The sequence below is a fragment of the Bidens hawaiensis genome, unplaced genomic scaffold, assembly GCF_021521415.1.
Source record: "Bidens hawaiensis isolate Kalapana, Puna unplaced genomic scaffold, B.hawaiensis_p1.1 tig00036758_1, whole genome shotgun sequence".
Classification (NCBI taxonomy): domain Eukaryota; kingdom Viridiplantae; phylum Streptophyta; class Magnoliopsida; order Asterales; family Asteraceae; genus Bidens; species Bidens hawaiensis.
This window is the reverse complement of record NW_027496416.1, coordinates 120903-141390: the sequence shown is the minus strand read 5'-3', so window position 1 is coordinate 141390 and position 20488 is coordinate 120903. Positions and strand designations below refer to the sequence as shown.

Below are 20488 nucleotides of genomic sequence, written 5' to 3'. Positions count from 1 at the left end.
AATGTACAAAGATTTGCGCCTTTCTTATTGGTGGCCTGGTATGAAAAAGGATATTGCTGTGTTCGTAGCTAAATGCCTAACTTGTTCTAAGGTAAAAGCTGAACATCAACGCCCATCTGGTTTGCTCGAACAACCTGAAATTCCTACGTGGAAATGGGAAAGTATAGCAATGGACTTTATCACCAAGTTACCCTTGACCGCAAGCAAACATGATAGCATTTGGGTAATAGTGGATCGATTGACCAAGTCTGCCCACTTTCTGCCCATTCGTGAAACCTACCGTGTTGAACAACTTGCGCATCTCTATGTTAAAGAAATTGTCTGCCGTCATGGTACTCCCTTGAGCATCATATCCGATCGCGATGGCCGTTTTATATCTCGCTTTTGGAAATCTCTCCAATCTGCGTTAGGAACTCGTTTGGACATGAGTACTGCATATCATCCTCAGACTGACGGACAGTCTGAGCGAACCATCCAAACCCTTGAGGATATGCTTCGATCTTGTGTTCTTGATTTTGGAGGTAATTGGGATTCACACCTACCCCTGATCGAGTTCTCTTATAATAACAGCTATCATTCCAGTATCGGTATGGCCCCATTTGAAGCACTTTACGGTCGAAAGTGCCGCTCACCGATTTGTTGGAGCGAAGTGGGTGAAGTTCAAATCACAGGACCCGAACTAGTTCAAGAGACAACCGATAAAATCGCCAAGATCCGTGATCATCTGCTGACTGCCAGAAGCCGACAGAAGAGTTACGCAGATCGCAGGCGGAAGCCTCTCGAATTTCTAGTTGGTGATCTTGTTCTCCTCAAAGTGTCGCCCTGGAAGGGTGTTGTCCGCTTTGGGAAGAAATGTAAGCTTGCACCTCGTTATGTTGGACCATTCAAGATTCTTGCGAGGGTGGGAAAAGTTGCCTACAAACTGGACCTGCCGCCCGCGCTCAGCAATGTGCATCCAACTTTCCATGTATCCAATCTCAAGAAATGTTTAGCTGACGAGAACCTCCACATACCACTTGATGAAGTTCAAGTTGATGAGTCTATGCATTTCGTTGAGAAGCCTGTTGAGATTATGGATCGCGAGGTAAAGCAAACCAAGCGCAGTCGCATCCCTATTGTCAAAGTTCGTTGGCAGTCCAAGCGCGGAGCCGAGTTCACTTGGGAAAGGGAAGATCAAATGAAGATCAAGTACCCGCACCTTTTCTCTGCGCAACCTACTTCGAGATAAATTTCGGGACGAAATTTCTTAAAGTAGGGGAGACTGTGACATCTGCCCAATCCGACCCGACCCAGGTACCCGTTTTCGAATCCGATTCTTTTTATGATTTAAAATTTGATTATTAATCTTTGTAAATTTAACGTTTAATAAATTATATATAATTATTTTACTTACTAATAATAATAATTTCTTTCCGCCGTCCCGCCTCTTTTTCCCTCTTGTCGCCGTCCCGCCTCTTTTTCTCTCTTGTCGCCGTCCCGCCTCTTCTTCTCTCTTGTCGCCGTCCCGCCTCTTTTTCTCTCTTGTCGCCGTCCCGCCCCTCTCTGCTTAACCCTTAAGCCTTGAAACCCTTTTTCTCTTAACTCTTTACTTGTCCTTTGGTTCTTCCCGCCTAAGGATGTCTGCGCAGCTCCACGCGCCAGACTCCTTACAAGGAAGCCTGCGCGAAGACCAGCTGTTCCTGCGATTCGCGAGGCGAACTGTTCCCGCAGCGCGCTAAGAATGGTAGTTCTTCCCGTGGCGCGCTAAGGATTGTAGTTCTTCCCGTGGCGCGCTAAGGATTTGTAGTTCTTCCCGTGACGCGCTAAGAATTGTAGTTCTTCCCGCGGCGCGCTAAGAATGGTAGTTCTTCCCGCGACGCGCTAAGGATTGTTCTCTGTCTGCCTCCGCCCTCGCGCGCGCTCGAATCTTCTCGCGCTAGACCTTAAGCCTTTTCTTCAGTTTTAGGTCAGCCTGTATGTTTTTGAAATATCTTATCTTTTGTATGAGCACTGTAGGTCAGTTCCGACATCTGTCCGAAAAGCCACTTTCGGCGCAGCATGCGCACCAATCCTATTGGTTGACAGAAAAAGTGACTGACATAATCTTTTGAAATCTTCTTTTGCATGCCTTGAACAGTGTTTTATCTGACACCTCCCATGCTTTACCTGTAACCTGTCAGCTTTTCCTCATCCCCTGCAGCTGCCGGCATATCTTTTGATATCTTTTGCTTTTGGCTTCTTATGCTTTTTAATATCTTTTGCTTGATTTGATAAGATCTTTTCCTCCTTTTAAGGGATTGTGTTCCCTTGTGTTTTTCCTATAAATTAAGCTAATTTTAGTTAACACTTCACACACTACACTTAAAACACTCCTCAAATCCCTCTCCCTTTGCTCTCTGCCGAAGATCTTCAGCGCCGCCTCCTCTCTTTGCCTCCGTCTTCTCTTCTGTTCTGCCCAGAATCTCGGTAAATATAAACATATATACTTTGTTTTAATTTGTTTAACTAACAAAAATCGATACTTACTGCATATATTCAAGACATAAAAACCAATCGTTAAACCAATAACTTCTTATTTATAGGTTAACTTTCGCTTGTTTAAAAGTTGGTTCTTGCATTATCTTTCAACGCACCGTTTACAAGTGAGTAATCTCGTACTTAATCCCTTTTATCTTTAACGTTTTGGGATGTTCATGTGTTCGTACAACTTGAGTCTTAAACTTGTTTATGAAATTTATGTGCGCAAAACCCCATGTGTTATGGACGTTTACTTGGCTGTTTATTTGTATGTGTGAATCATTAACCGCTTTGTTCGGCCTATTCCGAAGTTTTCATGGATCCATTAGATGAACACGGGAGACCTATCGTTTACGGTTTTCTTGTTTTGTTACACATGCACGTATGATTTCTTGTTTTTGTGCTCAATTGGGAGCACGGATTGAACTATGAGCTATGATCTAAGGCTTGATCACAATCTGATTACACCCTATGTTAAACTCCAGTTAAGCACATGTTGCGCGCAATGTTTGTTATTATCTATTTATATCTATTAAACTTGATTTCTCACCGACACGCAAGTGTTGACGTTTTATTTTAACACATGTTCAGGTTTGCTGTAGCTGCTTTTGGGAATCTCAAGGACACGTAGGATGTTTTCTTTTTCTTTGGACCTAGATTAAAATGTAACAAGACGAATTATGTTATTTGAATATTTTGAGTTATGATATGATTTATATTACTTTACGATTTGTGTTCTGCGCGTGCGCAATGAAAACGTATTTATTAAATATTGACACCCAAATAGTGTCACGAGTAATGAAACAATACGTGGCGCCCCGATGTATAATCCGCCATCGGTCGGGGTGTTACATAATGTCACACTGCGCAGCCGCCCTTTGACTCTTTTAAGGTGCTACACAAACTCGAGCCGAACGTAGGCTCGTTTAAATTTTTTCTCAAACTAAAAAATATAAATATATGTATTAATTATTAAATAAATAATAAACGATACGAGCTTAAGCTTGAAAAAAACAACTCACAAGCAGAGGTTTAGACGCTTGAAAAAATATATATAAATTAATTAATATCAATTGAAGGTTACCCGGCACCCTCTAGTCTTACTATTGACATGCCACAGGTTTGTCACAGATGTAAAAAATCACTATCAGGTGACGTCTGCAGCAAAGTATGCATGTTCTCTATGTGTATTCAGTGCAATTAGTAAATTTGTGTGTGTGTCAGAGGGAGCGTGCCATAGGAATTGTGGAGTGAGATCATAGCCCAAGGGGTGTCAATTTGTAATCATTCATGTGATTAAGGAGAATATGTGATGATGAATGGTTATCAAAGGGTCCTACTAGGAACATCCAACACCTCTCAATAAGCCCCTTATAAGGCTATACAGGGGGCTATATGGGACCTTATACGCCTCTTAAAGGACTATACGGGGCTTATAAGGGACCCTATACGTCCCATATAGACCTATACAGGGCGTATTGATTGATTTTTTTAGCAAAATGGGGGTGTCCCTAGAATTCCCCTTATCAAATTGTGTTCTTCAATTTATGTTGTTTGATTTGATTATCTAGTTTAATTTTCGTTGCAAACTTATTCTCGAATGATCAAAGGTACAAGCTTAAAGCAACCCCATATCCAGTAATAAAACATTCAAGACAGGTAACGGGATAATTATAGTGGATTTTATACATGCCTTTTAATTAGCAACATAAGCAATATGTATGTATTTTAAGATTTTGAAACAAACGTGCCAATTATCTATATGTAAGTAACATGTAATCCCAACCATACGTAGGAACGTTTAGAAGGAACAGTCTTTTAAAGGATGAATGAACTTGTAACCAAAAGTTTCCACTCCGAAATTTATCCTTCCAAAGACACTAGTCTTCCACACCTACAATGCCAAAAACTAGCATACGACATGGCCACCTTCAAAAGAGTTCCTTTTATATTCTTCACCATTTTGGTTCTCAAAATGATTTTCATTTTTAATATACCTATTTTCTTCTCACTTTTCAAGTGTAAAAAAGAAGTTTTTAACTTATATGCTCATATTATCTATTACAAAACATATATTACTGTTTCATCAAAGAAATGGCTAGTAAAGTTAAAAAAAAAAGAAAGAAAAGAAATTAATGATCCTTTGGTTCTAGCGGCTCGATTAACTTTGTTCAAAAAGCTCGCAGCTTGGGGCTTGCTCGAATTTACCTAAGAAAAAGCTTGCTCGATATGGCTCGGTTTAAAACTGAGTCAAGTCAGCTCGGCTCGGTTCGTAACGAGCCGGACTAGCTCGGTTTGACTCGCTCATTAGCTCGGCTTAGTTTGACTCGAATTATCTTACTTTTAATATATTTATTTTTATATGCATATAAGATATTATTGAAAATGTTTAATAACAGGGGGATATATCCCTCCTAAATCCCAAATTCCGCTTAAATCCTATGGCCTGTTTGGTTGGAAGGAATTGGTGGGATTTGGAGAGAATTGGAATTTAAATTCCATTCATTATTGTGTTTGGTTGGCTAAAACTAAGAATTAGAATTGAAAGTAATTCCAATCAAATCCTTCAATTGGGAGAATTCTAAATCCTTCCATGTTTCTAAGGAAAGTGTAGGAATCTCAGGAATGTTTAATACATTATCAAAATAACCCTAGTCGATCCACCATCACCAACATTATTCTCCGGCAACCACCACTAACATAATTCCGGCCACCATCACTAACGTAATTCCAACGAGATGTAAGTTATGTTTTTCCGACAACAATACCAAAACTCCCGCCAGTCGGCCACCACCAACGTAATTTCCGACGAGATCTGACCACGTTCTTCTCTGCGTCGATCGGAACTACCGCAAGTCCGCAACCCCCTGTGTTTCCTTCATCGATTTTGGTCGTCGGTGGTAGCCGGTGATGGTTTTGATTTCAGATTTGGTGATGTACGGATGGTTGCCGACGGCTTCATCTATGAGAAAGACGGATGACTTTTGAGGGGTAGGGTTTGTTTTTATTGGTTAGTTTTAAGGGCAATCTTGTCCTTTTCCGTGTATTATTTTCATTCCAATTCCATTCACAAAAGCATAACCAGACAGATTATAATTTTCAAAGGAATCCCTTGCACTCTAATTCAAATTCCAGTTCCAATTCCCAAGCAATCCGTGAACCAAACGCACCCCTAATTTCTATTATATAAATTATTAAAAGCAAACTTTTCGAATGTTAACGATCTTATTTTGTAATGAGTTTTATATGACTATGTATTATTTTTAACTTATTTTGTATTTGGTTGAACTCCTTATGAACTAATTTTGTATTTTGTTAAAATTTCTATATTCTTCTTATGAAAAAACTAAGCAAATCCGAGCCGAACGAAGCCAACTTGTTTTAAAACCAAGCCGAGCTTGAGCTCAAATTTTTCAGCTCATTTAAATGCCGAGCCGAGCCGAGCCCCCGAGCCCAAGCTTGCCATAACTCGGCTCGACCCATGAATAGCCTTAGGCTCGATGCTTAGAAATGAGAGAGCAAGGGTAATTTAGTTACTAAAACAAATCAAAGAATTTGAATTTCTAACATTCATGCATTTGATAAAAGTGTTGAACATTTTATAAACTTATATTAAACTTTATGTTATAAAACTAAAAGACTAAAATATCAAAATCGTCCCTTAAATTTATAGCAATCATGAATTTCATTCAAAAAGCTTTTATTTTATTTTATTTATTATATATTTTTTGCAGTCGCACCTTTGAAATTTCTCAATTATTGTCTATTTAGTCATACCTTGTGAATACTTTTATGATTTTATTAAGTCTGACTTAGAAGAGTTTTAAGGCTTACGTATAATCCTATGTGAATACTTTTCTGATTTCTTTACAACCGGATAACCGTATCCGTTTATTTAAAAGAGTAAAATGACTAGTAACAGACAGAGCATATTCACCTTATTGAATTTCTGGCAATTTCGATCTTTCCAATTTATTGATTAGCTTGTACCAATTGTGATAGGTTTATATAAATACACAGAGGATCTAGCTACAACCTTATTAGGTTTGATTTTATCTTTTCAAACCTTGTTTAAACGCGTTAAGTTCGGTTATCAAGTTTAAAACTTCTTTTTATTGAAATAATAAAGTATGCCTTTAGATGATCCATGAAACATCTTATTTGACTTTTTGACCAATTTTGGTTATAGACGAGTTGTTTATCCTTAGACGGTTTGGGTCATAAAATTACACGGTTCGTTAAATGGTCGGATGGGTTGTCCAACCTTTTGAACATAACATCGTCTAAGGTAGCCTTTAGGTGGGTCGTCGAAATAGTCAAACGGTCCGTATGACAATCTACACAGACCCATCTTTATAAAAAATCATTTTAAACATCAAAAAAAGTCTGTTTATACATGCTAAGCTTTCTAAATGTCTTTAAGCGTGCTTAGGATAACACCTTACACCATTTTAATAAGGTTTGATCATCGTTGCTTAGATTACAGTTTAAATGTAAAGAAACGAACTTTAAATGAACATAACATGAAAACCTTACCTTGTAACGACTTGGGAACTAATAATGGGCTTTGTTTAAGCTTTTAACACCTCTGGAAGTATGGTTAAAACCTCCTTGTAGTCTTATACGCGTTCTTGTACATGGAGTATGCTAAGAACACTAGAATATTGGCTGTGACTTTGGGTTTGTTAAGACGAGCTATGGATGGACACTTTATTGGGTTTGTTAATGGAGTTAATATAATGGACACTTGCTTCTATTTATAGGCTCAAATCAACGAGACGAGTCATCGATAAGTGTGTGACACGTTATGGTCTTGTTCTCAAACGTAGTTTGCTGACTCCCCCATTAAGTGGACCGTCTGAAGATTGTAGGCGTATTAGACAATTCGTCTAGTCCCAATATTCACGACTAAGTTTGTCTTTAGACGGACCGTTTGAAAAGGTAGGTGGATTAGCCAGTCAGTCAAATTTGTTATCTTTAGGATTAGGCTACAAACAATAGATGGGTTGTCTAAACTTTAGACCGTCCATCAAATCCTGACCAGATTTCATCAATCCCTTATACAGGCCTTTCATCTATGCGGAAAAAAGTAACCTTTATGGGGGCGTAGTTGAATAGTCATGAACATACGAGTCTCTAGGTAGCAGTTTCGATTCTAATAAGGATTTGACTTCCTTTACTGAGAAACCCGCTTGTCACACTTCTTACAAGTTCCATTAGTCCTTAGACTAGGAAATGCAAACTAAACTATTTGCGTTTAAGTAGTCATATACTCAACACGTTGAGCATGGCCGAGTTCATCAATGTTCCATCTCTAATTTAGGGTTAATCGCTCACCGAAAATAGTCTATCTTGCACCAAACAACCCTTACATAATTTAACTTTAAACAAACACTATAAAATATCTTTAAAAACACTAAGAGCATTTCAATTGTCTAACCAAAACATTATGTTAACCCATACCAGTTAAACTTTTTAATTTATATTTCAAAATTTAATTGAGCTAAGTCTTCATAAACATTGTTTATGCTATTCCACAATCTGAGTTTTTTTTGTTTTCACTGTAATGCTTTGCCAAGATCGATTGCTTTTGTATAATTCTTTTATGACCTTTACACAAAGGGAATCAGGATCGATTTTAGCCTCCAAACCCATTTTGGGCCAGGCATTTATTTCGGACGATTTAAAAGATTTTGACAGATTGAACATTACCTCCCCATAAGAAATTACATTGAATGCTTTCTAGCATGTGTAACTACTAGACTTAACAAATCCGTGATTAATATATTACCATCTATAAAATAAAAGTCATATATCAATATAACATGCTAATTAATTAAGTATTAACTTTTTTGTATTAAATTGAATTGAAAATAATAATATAGAAAATTCATTCAAAAATTATGTTTATACTGGGAGATGGGTTAAGTTATTTCATAAAGGGGGACAAAAATGAGAAGACGAGAAGGATTTGTAGTCAATGAAAAAACCCTAAAAATAATGAAAAATTAATAAAAAAAATCGTAACTCAAAATTTAATAAAAAGACAAAAAAAGTTATTCCACTGTCTTCCTCATTCACACACAAAAAAAAACCCTAAAAAAAAAGACACAATCTTGAGAAAAAAGATCATTGTGTCTTTTTATTTATTATTGTGTTTTTTGTTTATTTTCGTCACTGATGCGCCATTTTCCCTTTACATTGTGTCTTTTTTTGCTTGATATGTGTTATACTACTCAACATTGTGTTATATTTTGCGAAATACCGTGTCTTTTTTTTATTTATCATTGTGTTGTTTGTTCATTTTCGGCATTGTGTCTTTTCGGCGTTTATTTTTTTTGGAACAAGAATGACGGGGGAAACATTTTGGGTTTTTAAAATTTTTTATTTATATTTTGAGTTATGATTTTTTTTGAGGAGTTTTTGTTGTGGTCACAAATCCTTTTTACACTTCTCATTTAACCTTTCCCTGTTATGACAGGGGAATGGGCACTCATGGGTATTACCCATATACCGCTCAATCATGCACTACCACCTCATTTTTACCCTCAAGTACCCACAAACCACAAAATCAATGACAACACCTACCCACAAGTATCCTATCACTTTTTTGTTTGATATTTAGTTCTCCAAATACAATAAATGTAAAAAATGAACTAGTTTTATGTGACAAAACCTTTGTCATGAAATGAAGCCATACACCCTATTCACATGGGTGGTGGCGGTATTGCCATGTTTTTTAAAAGCTATGCACTCTACCCAAATCGATGCCCGGTCCTCTACGATACAAAAAAAAAGAGGAAATAATAATAATAATAATAATAATAATAATAATAAGAGTTAAGTGTCATTTTAGTACCTGTGGTTTGTCTAATTACGCAACTTTAGTACGGATTTTGAATTTATTGCAAACAGCTACTTCACTTTTCTAAAAGTTGCCATTTTAGTACTTTTTTCTAACATTGTCTAACTTTGTCCGTTAAGTCATGGGTAATTTGGTAACTTCGTTATTTTATTTATATTTTCCCTTTCTTTTAAAGGTCTTCTCCTTTTAATTATTTCAAAATCCTAAATTCTCTTTTGATAATCTTTTATCTAAATTTATTATGTATCCCATATCTTTTCTCTAACATATGTACTCAAATTTGTATCCCCATTTTTTCTCTAAATTTATAGATAACTTTATCTTTAAAACATGAAAAAGAATAGAGAAGAACATGTCATCTTCAAGCCTTCGTCACCACCATGAACCACCGGCCACCTCCACCCATTCACCACCACGGACCACCGACCACCTCCACCCTCGTCACCCTCATCGACTGTCGGCCACCTCCACCATAATCTCCGGAGAGATGGGAGGATTACAACCATATTTCTCTTTGTCTGCCACCACCACCACCACCACTATAGTTGCAGGTTTCCCGGGAGAAAACGAACACAAAAGTTGTTGATTCCGGCATCTTATCTCGTTTCCGGAACTAGATTAGAGTTTTTAATGAGCGTGCGGTGGTGTTGTTGGTTAGATCTGGTGGAGAGAGAGAGATCGTGGGTAGGCCGGAGATGGTGGAGGTCGGAGATGGTGGCTACCGGTGATTGTGGAGGTCGGAGATGGTGGCTACCGGTATGGTGATGACCTACGGTGGTTAGTAGTAGTTTGATGGTGGCATCACAGCTTGAGCTTCAATGTGGTGTAAGCTTCAATCTCGAATTAAAAGGGGATTTGGAGTTTTGAAATAATTAAAAGGGGAAAATGTTGGTACATGTGTGTCAGTAGTTCATAGTCTAGCATTTGTAATCGAGTCTGTAATGTAATTATGTTTATGATTATGTTTATGTTTTTGTATGTGCGAAGTTGTCAACAAGTTCGCTTAGGCGAACTTGTCAAACAAGCGAAGTTGTCAACAAGTTCGCTCAGGCGAACTTGTTGAATAAGCGAAGTTATAGACAACTTCGCCTGAGGCGAAGTTGTCGTGCTTATTTAAACTGTTCACCGTAACAGTTTAGTGAGAGACTAAGGGTTAGCCGTTTTGAGCGAGTTTCAGGGTGAGATCATTTCACGTGTTTTAGAGTCTGTAATAGTGACCTCGAGTCACGTGTTCGGTTATCAATATAACGTGTTCGTTCATTGCTCGTGTGTTTGATTTATACATATTCTGCACTCGTATCTACCTACGCAGGGATTCCGCACCTGCGAAGATAGCGACATCCCGTGTACGATCCTTCCAGGAACCTACAGAAAACCTTTAAAAGAAAAGGAAAATATAAATAAAATAACGAAGTTACTAAATTACCCCTGACTTAAAGAACAAAGTTAGACGAGATTAAAAAAAATACTAAAATGATAAGTTTTAAACAATAAATGAGTTGTTTACAGTAAATTTAAAATTAGTACTAAAGGTAAACCACAATCCAGACCACATGTAATAGAATGCCACTATAATAATAATTTATAGTGAACGGAAATAAGAGAAGAGGTGACACAAGACAATCAGAAGGCAATCAAATCGGGAGTCTGTGCTTTTGCTTAATTAATAATTTCAGTCCGATCGCGAGCTCATTGCACCACTGCCAACTCCGATTGATTGTAAGATCTTGATTTCAACTACAGGTCAACCGATTCGATTCCGACTTCCACTTAGGGTTTTATATTCCGATCCAATTCAACTTCTCAGGAGTTTTCTAGGGTTTAGATTCTACAAACGCCGTCGTCTTCTCTACTGAGAGCATGGCAAATTGTTAATCCCATAATAATAATATAATGGTGGTCAGGATCCTAGGGTTGACTCGCGGAGAGGACGAGTCACCACGGGAGATCACGCGGAACAACCTGCTGAGCGAGAGCGGCGGCGAGAGCGGCTGGCTCATTCGCTTCTTCGATTCCGCTTTCTTCTGTGAGTGGATTGCTGTTAGTTATCTGTATAAACATGATCATCCAGGGGTTAGGGATTATCTCTGTAATAGGATGTATACGCTCCCGCTATCCGGCATTGAGAGCTACTTGTTTCAGATATGCTACATGCTTGTTCATAAGCCCAGTCCGTCCTTGGATAAGTTTGTTATTGATATTTGCTCCAAGTCGCTTAAGATTGCACTGAAAGTGCAGTGGTTTTTGATGGCTGAGCTTGAGGATTCGGATGATAACGAGGGGATTAGTAGGATACAAGAGAAGTGTCAGATTGCGGCTACTATTTCCGGAGAGTGGGCTCCGTTGATTAAGCCGCAAAGTGAGCCTGCAACGAATGCTGGTAAGAACCAGGTGCTTACTAGGTTGTTGTCTTCGAAGCAACGGTTGTTATCTTTAGCATCGTCACCGCCTCAGAAGTCTTTGTCGTTTTCGCCCTCTGCGACGAACCATTTGCAAGATGAAGGTAGCAGCAAGGCGGCACAGGACGATAACACATTATTCAAAAAGTTTATTCCGAGTCCGAAAGTGCGGAATGCGTTTCTTTTTAGGAAATCTGTTGATAAAGATGAAGAGGAGCCTGATAAGGAGCCTGACAAAGAGGGGTTTTTTAAAAGGCTGTTAAGAGATGGTAAAGATGATGATGAACCAGATAGAGAAGGTTTCTTCAAGAGGCTTTTAAGAGATGGTAAGGATATTGATGAACAGGACAAAGATGGTTTCTTCAAAAGGTTGTTAAGAGATTCTAAAGATGAAGATATGCGAAAGTCTGTTGATAAAGATGATGAGGATAAAGAGAAGGATGGGTTTTTCAAGAGGCTTCTTAGTAAAGATGAAGATGATGTCACGTCCAGCTCAGATAATAAATTCTTTAAACGGTTATTCCGTGATAGTAAAGGGGATTTGGAAGATAAATCCGTTTCAAAATCTGTTGAAGGTGATGATAAAGATGGGTTTTTTAAGAAGCTCTTCAGGGATAAAAGTGAAGAGGAAGATAAAGTGACAAATTCTGCCGATGATGATGAGAAAGAAGGGTTTTTTAGGAAAATATTTAAAGAAAAAAGTGAAGACAAAAATGAAGCTGCTAATGAGGAAAGCAGCAATGGTTATGCGAATGGTGTGGAAGAAGAATCTTCAGATTTCCCCTTGTTTCGTAGATTTTTTCGTTTGCAATCTGATGATGCTAAAACAGTACCAGCAAATGAAAGCATCAATGGTGGCGGGCCTGAAAGCAGTCCAGGAACAGAGGTATTTTTCCGAAAGTTGTTCAAAGACCGTGATCGTTCTGTGGAAGATTCAGAACTTTTTGGATCAAAAAAGAACAAAGAGGTTAGTAAATTTTCTTTTATCTTTATTCACAAAGTTCTTTGTTTATTTGACCATTTTGGTTAATACTTGCAGCTACATACTCGATACTACTAATTCATACTCTTAGCTAGTACAGCTGAGATGCATATATTCAAGTTGTTTTCCTTTATTGCAAAATTGTTTGATATTCATCAGCCTGTTCGATAATCTGGTTTACTGGTGATTAACTTTGTTTATGGATCTTTATAAATTTGAATATTGTGCAATAGCTGTCAATACTTTACCTAAACAAAATGGATCTTTGGACTATACCTTTTATGATTTATTGTTTTGTGATATCACGTGCTGAAGTATTAATGCACTTAACAAAAAAGTTTAGGATCATGTAAGAGGCTTTGATTTTGTGAGTTGTGTATATGGAAGTTAAAACAGTCTCATGGCTCACATAAGGACATTGACGGCGATTCTTACATATGCTTTAATCTCTATAGTCTATTCTTAATATAAATTAGAGTCAACAGAAAATTTTTTGTTACATTAATCACCTTAATGGCTAATACTTAACTGGTGATATTGTACCTTGATACTGATATTAGAGTCAACAGAATTTTTTTTTTACATTAATCACCTTAATGGCTAATACTTAACAGTTGATATTGTAACTTGATACTGATAAAAGAAAAATAAGCAAATGAAATCTTAGTGTTTTTTATATCAAAAACTGTGGTGTATTGCTTTTGCTATCTTTTCTGATTTTAACTTTAGCCTTTTAGATCAGATTCTGGCTTTCTGACTGTTTTGGTGACTAATTCGTAGAACTACAATTATGTTTCCTATTCGCTTTGCAAGTACATTAGTTGGGTATTATTTTCTGTGGCATATCTCATAAGTTTATCTTGCTGTTGATCAACTTCTTCCATAATCTTAATATACAATAGTTTTAAATCTTGTTCTGTTGTGGTGTGATGAACTGTTTTGCAAAAGTAGCCTGACTGTCTCTATGGTATGCTTAAAAAACAATGTTTTCGTTGGCAGAAGCAAAAGAATGAGAATTCCAGTCTTAAGCCACCATTACCAAATACAACCGCATCACAGTTTCGTAAGGGGACATATCATGAGTCACTTGACTTTGTTCACTCATTATGTGAGACATCATATGGCTTAGTAGATGTTTTTCCCGTTGAAGATCGCAAATGTGCGCTTTGTGAGGTTGTGCTTGTCTTTCTCTCAATATCAAGTTAAGTTTATATTGTCTGTGTAGGTATACAGTTTTCTTTGTATTTACTGAATCTGTGATTTATGTATTTGTAGTCGCTCACCGAGATCAATGCACATGTTGCTGCAGCCACAAGTAGTGGAGGTTTCTCTCTCTCTCTCTAAAAGCATACCTCAATTTGTTGTGGATTATGATGTTGTAAATATGTGTATTTGCCTTATACATAGTGTGCACATTATTATTTCTATATCATGTTCATGATAGCAGACTATAACCATCTGCTATCTCTTTATTGTCATTTGGTGAAGCAAGTTTACTTGGTTATGTGTATTATATTAGTTGAAGTAATACATTACTATATTCAGTTAAACTGTCTCGTTTTGAAATTTTTTTTGGTTACATGGTAGGCGTTTGCTTTCCCATGGGGAAGGGAATGTACCGTGTGGTTCATATACCAGAAGATGAAGCTGTTCTTCTTAACTCAAGGGAGAAAGCACCTTACCTAATATGTGTTGAAGTATTAAGAAGTGAAACCGTGAGGTAACGGTAATTACATTTGATGCTGACGTGGACTGTCTCTATGTTTATTGTTTTCTTAGTGTTGCCATTATTTTTGTTCAGTAGCTCTGTGAAGGACGGCTCGACTTCTCACAAACTTTCAAGGGGTGGAATCCCATTAGCTAATGGAGATGCGTTCTTACCAAAACCTCCTCCATGGGCCTATCCATTATCAAACGGGCAAGATCTTTACCATTCTAGTCATGATAGGATGTCAAGATCTGCTTCTGATGCAATTGACCAAGCAATGGGTCAGTTATGGGACTCAAAAGCAAAGTTTGTTAGTGTGCGTCTTGTTGTAGACAATCCATCCCCTTGCTGTACAAACAACTTTGAAGGATCCAATTCGGATTTTGGTATTCATTATTGTCAAGGTAGAGAGGGTGTCAGCTGTCCGTCGGATGGCAGTGATTTAGAATGGGTGAGAGTAGTATTGACTGCAGATTCAGGGGTCAGCATGGATGACATTGAGGTTCAGGAACCACCTCGAAAGAGGGAGCACCGCCGTGTTCCCAGCACCATAGCTTTAGAGGAAGTGAAGGTATATTTTTTTGCTTTCTGATTATTAATTACTATCTTGTTTCTGTTACAGTTTTCTAACTTTCAAACGTTATAAACGAGTCATGCAAGCACATGTGTGCGTGCATGATACAGATATATCATAAATTTTATACTTATTATAAGTAAAGGATGAAATGATGAAAGCATTTGATCAAAACTGTCTGGACTATGTTATTGTATTCATTAAGTTATTGTCTTATATTACTATGGCTATAGTTGGTTTATAGTTAAATTCTTCTGATTGCGTCATGTGGGTGCTTGTATCTAGTCTAACAAGAGATAAGTGAATGTCTTGCTTGGTTATGCAGGCTGCTGCATTAAAGGGAGAAGCACCTCCTGGACTTCCTGTGAAGGGGACTGGTCAAGCTTCATCTGATGCACAACAGAAGGTGAGCACTAGCAAAGCGGTTAACATATTTTTATTTTAGCTAGGAAAGTAATATCTGAGACATGTTTCATTTGAAATAGGACAATGATGGTGCAACTCCAAAAGCAAGTGATGCATTATCTGGTGAACTTTGGCAAGCAAAAAAAGATAGAATACGTCAGGCTTCAGAGTTTGGGAAACTTCCTGGTTGGGACCTCTGCTCAGTAAGTTCTGCATCAACTTTTACAACCTTTCTTATTTATCAAACTGTTGCCAGTCCATATTCTCTTTTTGTTTCGGCTGTGTTGGATTTTTTCTTTCTATAAGAACAAAGCAAGATGTTTTTTTTGAGAAGATTTGGGCTTTGGAACTAGCTTAAGTGTGCTTTATAGTTAATTGTTTATTCATCAACTGAACTTTCCAAATAGGATAATACAGGCGAGGCATCACTTACCTTTTAATTGAGCTGATTCTTGCTTCAGGTTATTATAACCGTATGTTTTTCTGATATTACAAGTAAAATGAAACAACAATAGGGGCAATGCTAATATGCCATAAAGATATGCTTGTTGAGGAGATGCTTCTTTAAAGAATCAACATATTTGTAAATGAAACTTGAAAGTTGAAATTAATAGGTTGGTTGGGTGCTCAAGATGGTTCTTTTAGTGTCTTTTGTAACTTGTAGGTAGTCAATGCTAATAGTTCCAAGGCTATGATGCTTGTTGTCAAGTTACAACATCTGATAAGAGTAAAATTGTCATTGGGAATTTCTTATTCATCAGAAGTATCAAGTTCTTACAATATCCTTACATATTTGTTGGTAATTGTGAGCTGTGACTCACTTAAAGATGATGAACGGTAACATTGTTTGAATCCTCTTTATTGTACTTATATTTACTGCCTACAAAATCTCTAGGAAAGTTAAATTCATGTGTCATTAGGTTTTCTGCATTTGTGGCTATAACTTGGCAAGTTGATTTTTGCTCTTGTGACCAGTTGATAAGATTATAGAATAGCGCACTTACCTTTCTGTCACCGCATCAGCTATTTTTCATAGTGCTGTATTCTTTTTTCATGTTAACTGTTATATTCTTTTCAGGTTATTGTGAAAAGTGGGGATGATTGTAGACAGGAACATCTTGCAGTGCAACTTATTTCTCACTTTTACGGTATGTTTGTTCTTTACTCATTAAATTGTCTAGATAATGCATATTGTTGAACACTTCAACATCATAAGGGTTTTGTTGTAAAGACAGTCTTAACCCTGTTACCTTTGTACTTTTTTTGTATCATCTGTAGCACAGTGGTAATTATACGAAAGTTATTGTTTATTTTCTGTTGTATTGCAGATAGGTTAATTTTTTTCTTTCTTTTTTCTTTTTAATTATCATGCTAGATATATTCCAAGAAGCTGGACTGCCACTTTGGCTGCGCCCTTATGAAGTGCTTGTCACATCTTCCTACACAGCTCTAATTGAAACAATCCCAGATACGGTATGTTACCCCATCTGTATTTTTTCAATGTCTCAAGTATAGTGATCTCTGTTTCTAATATATACACTATTCTTGGGTTCTTTGTAGGCATCACTTCATTCTATCAAAAGTCGATTCCCCAATGTCACAAGTTTGCGTGACTTTTTCATTGCCAAGTATCAAGAAAATTCATCAACTTATAAACTTGCACAGGTAAGTGGCAGTTGAGAGGGAGATGCTATGTGATTTTTCTTGTGCATACTTCGTTGCAAGCTGCCATTTTGATTTTTGGATTTTTATCTGACTATTTTGTAGTCAGGAAATTCTTTGACAGAACATTAAAAAGCTTTTGATTGAATTTAATTGTACTATTAAAGAGGAGAGGCTTTAGTATACACCTTATAATTTGTGCCATATTTTCTTTGATTGAATTTTCATCTTCCCTTTTCTTTCTTTTTGAGGCCTTTCCTCCTAATAGTATAATCGAAGTTTGATATCTGACTGCAAGTGTTATTTGGCACTCTGCTTACCATATATGCATGTATAGTATATAATAGTCGATTTCATTTAATCTAGGTGTAATATATATTATTAATATGTATATATTGTTTAAAAATGAACTTATGATAATTAGAAATGCAGGCATGTTTTTTCTGTTGTTTCATATGCTGCTTCAAACAAGATAAGTAGTACAAGTTTCTAAACTTTTTAAATTTGAAATTTCATTGCCTGAATTAAACCTTAGTTAATTACACCAAATATTTTCGTTTCTATTCAGTTTCCTATAAAAAGAACTGGCCTACGAACATTATTAAAAAGGAAATGGGACCTAAAATTCAATGTCGTTCTACTTGTATACTTCATGCTCAAGTGTTTATGGATTTTAATGATGAACTTTTGTTGCAGAGGAATTTTGTGGAAAGTATGGCCGGATATTCCCTTGTTTGCTACCTACTACAGGTTTCTCTCTCCCTTAACATTCTGAACTCACAACAAAATTGATTAGCACTTTATGGTATCTGCATGACATTTCTGACTTCTGTGAACTTCAAGATGATGTTTGCTGGATCATCATTACTGAAATCTGAAACCTGCAAGTGTTTTCTAGAATTTGTCTCATTCAGATAACATATGTACTACAAACGTTTAATTGCTTGTTGGTAGCAGTTGTTGTCTTTCCTTTCTACATAATAGATTGCCGTATATTCATGTGGGCACAACTGCACAGACATTCCCTAAGCTTGGCTACACCTAAAAAATGGTTTGTTTAACATTTTAGAGTTTATAAGCATAAAGAAACATTAAAATCGATGCCGTGTCAGCTAATTTGCTTTTAGTTAGAACTCATAAATCTGTTAATTTCTTCAGCAAGAGGTTGCATTTTATATCTGTGGAAACCTTTCTTCTAGACATCTGAAGTCAACACTTACAATAGCTGCTTTGACTTCTATATCAAACCTTCAATTCTCAACTGGAAAATTTTGAACATTTATATCTCCGCTGTGTTAAAAAAGTTCACCTAGCTAAATGCATTTGAACTTTTCTCTCTTCTAGTTTTCTTTTATTTTTTGCATAACTTGATTGATTTCAAATGGGTATCAGATGCATGGTCATCACAATATTTTTTTTTTCTTCATATTCTCGTGTAGGTGAAAGATAGACACAATGGCAACCTGTTGCTAGATGAAGATGGGCATATTATACACATTGATTTTGGCTTCATGCTATCTAATTCACCTGGGGGAGTTAATTTTGAGAGTGCACCATTCAAGTTAACCCGTGAACTTCTTGAGGCAAGTAATACATAAGTGGTACTCAGATTTATCAATCGAAGAAATTAGCTGACACTTGTCTTGTTTAGGTTATGGATTCTGATGCTGAGGGAGTTCCAAGCGAGTTCTTTGACTACTTCAAAGTATTTTACATTTCAAAACTTTTAACATTTACATATGCATATGCACGGTTTATTGCTTTGCTTATCCTGCTTTTTGATTCAGGTTCTGTGCATTCAAGGCTTTCTAACATGTCGGAAGCATGCAGAGCGGATAATTCTACTTGTTGAGATGCTGCAGGTAATGAAAACATGTAATGTTTTGGTGGCTACTCATGTTAAATTTCACTAAGTTGTAGGAAATCTAGCCACTCAAGTTTTGATGTTATCTTTATCTGTTAAAAAGCCGACTTTTAAACATGTATTACCGGGTACATGGGTTACTGGGTAGATGTGGCGGCTATTTTATTCAAAGTTGATGGACAATGTTGCATAAATGTTCAGTTGTACTTACTGACATGACATGCCATCAGTTTTACACAATTGTCACAACGTGTAACCATTTTACACAATTGGCATGCCATGTCAGCATATGTAACTGTAATTATGGGTCAAATTTAAATGAAAAATTCGCAAGCAATGAAACAAAATCGAAACTTGTGGTCAATTTTTTTTTTTTTTTTAAAGTTTTCCCTTGTATTTTTATTTAAAGTTTTAGTTGAACCAAACATTCATGATCGGCTAATATATGTCAAAATTGCTTTTCTTTAATTCTTTTTCATCAGGATTCTGGCTTCCCATGTTTCAAAGGCGGTCCTCGGACAATACAGAACTTAAGAAAACGATTTCACTTAAGTTTGACCGAAGAGGTAAGTTTGACTTTCATTTTCTGTATTCACAACACACTCTCAAAGTGTACTTATCATCCCAGGTCTATTATTTTTCATTTTCTCAGCAATGCGTGTCCCTAGTACTCTCCCTGATCAGTAGCAGTTTAGATGCATGGAGAACACGCCAATACGACTACTATCAGAGAGTTCTAAACGGCATATTGTGAAATTACTCGATCCCATTTCAATATTCTTCACTTGCCAGCAGATGAAAGTAACCAACCAACCTACCATCTTGAGATATAAGTGTATCAGTGTGATGGGTAGATTGCATATTATCAGGCCACACGGAACAGCATGTCATCATGGGGCTATATATGCCAGCATACAATACTAGTTACAGGGCCATCTCATGGTGTTTACTTTGACCATGATTATGCCATCATCATATTTGGATCTATGCCACAAGATGCTGTTCCTGTTACTGTACATCTGTTTCTTGTTTTTTAGATGAATTTTTGGTCAGGAGGAATGGGCGGTTCGTGGTTATCATAAACTAAACCCAATGCTTCTGTTTACTTGAGCACAAATTCAACACTAGCATATGGTATTGTGTATAATTCTTGTTTTCTTTGGTTGATATTATTTGAATTAGTGTGCACTTTTGTGTTTCTTTTTTTCTTTTTCATGATCTATGTAATTCATAACCGTGATATAGTCATTTTGGTGCTCTTTGAGTCTGGGCATTTGGTTTTTGTATCTTGCAGTTGACTTTTTGACTAACTGTGATTTTAACGTATTATTTGTTTATAATTTCGACGACCGTGCAAACCACTTGGTCCTAAGTGATGAGGTCTAAGGATCTCATTATGAGATCAACGAATCTCATACGGTGACGCATAAGCATGGGTTTGATTATATGCATCGGATGATTAATCTTGTAGATTAAATGGTGCCTGCATTGTTGTGTACCTCATATAATGAGTGTTATGAAGCGCTTTAAATG

General features: G+C 36.8%; 1 protein-coding gene across 2 annotated transcripts; it reads left to right on the top strand.

The window, feature by feature from the left end:
- The first annotated feature begins 11254 nt into the window (after positions 1–11254).
- On the top strand, positions 11255–19808 carry LOC143588753 (phosphatidylinositol 4-kinase beta 1-like). 2 transcript variants are annotated; one of them, XM_077069679.1, is made up of 16 exons: positions 11255–12727; positions 13742–13915; positions 14018–14066; positions 14330–14462; positions 14547–15021; positions 15350–15430; positions 15510–15632; positions 16508–16577; positions 16805–16902; positions 16990–17094; positions 17788–17841; positions 18531–18674; positions 18743–18796; positions 18879–18953; positions 19438–19521; positions 19608–19808. In XM_077069679.1, the coding sequence occupies exons 1-16, from the start codon at positions 11255–11257 to the stop codon at positions 19707–19709; spliced, it is 3294 nt and encodes a 1097-aa protein (XP_076925794.1). In that variant the 3' UTR covers positions 19710–19808. The 2 variants fall into 2 exon arrangements, with proteins under 2 accessions (XP_076925794.1, XP_076925793.1); XM_077069678.1 differs by having other exon boundaries at positions 14544–15021.
- The last annotated feature ends 680 nt before the right edge of the window (positions 19809–20488 follow it).

Bases quoted from the DNA above. Each gene is read 5' to 3' on its own strand.
- LOC143588753 (XM_077069678.1), top strand. From the start codon at position 11,255: ATGGTGGTCAGGATCCTAGGGTTGACTCGCGGAGAGGACGAGTCACCA. The intron at 18,675-18,742 runs GCAAGTAATACA...TGTCTTGTTTAG, and splicing joins TAACCCGTGAACTTCTTGAG to GTTATGGATTCTGATGCTGA. The intron at 18,954-19,437 runs GTAATGAAAACA...CTTTTTCATCAG, and splicing joins TACTTGTTGAGATGCTGCAG to GATTCTGGCTTCCCATGTTT.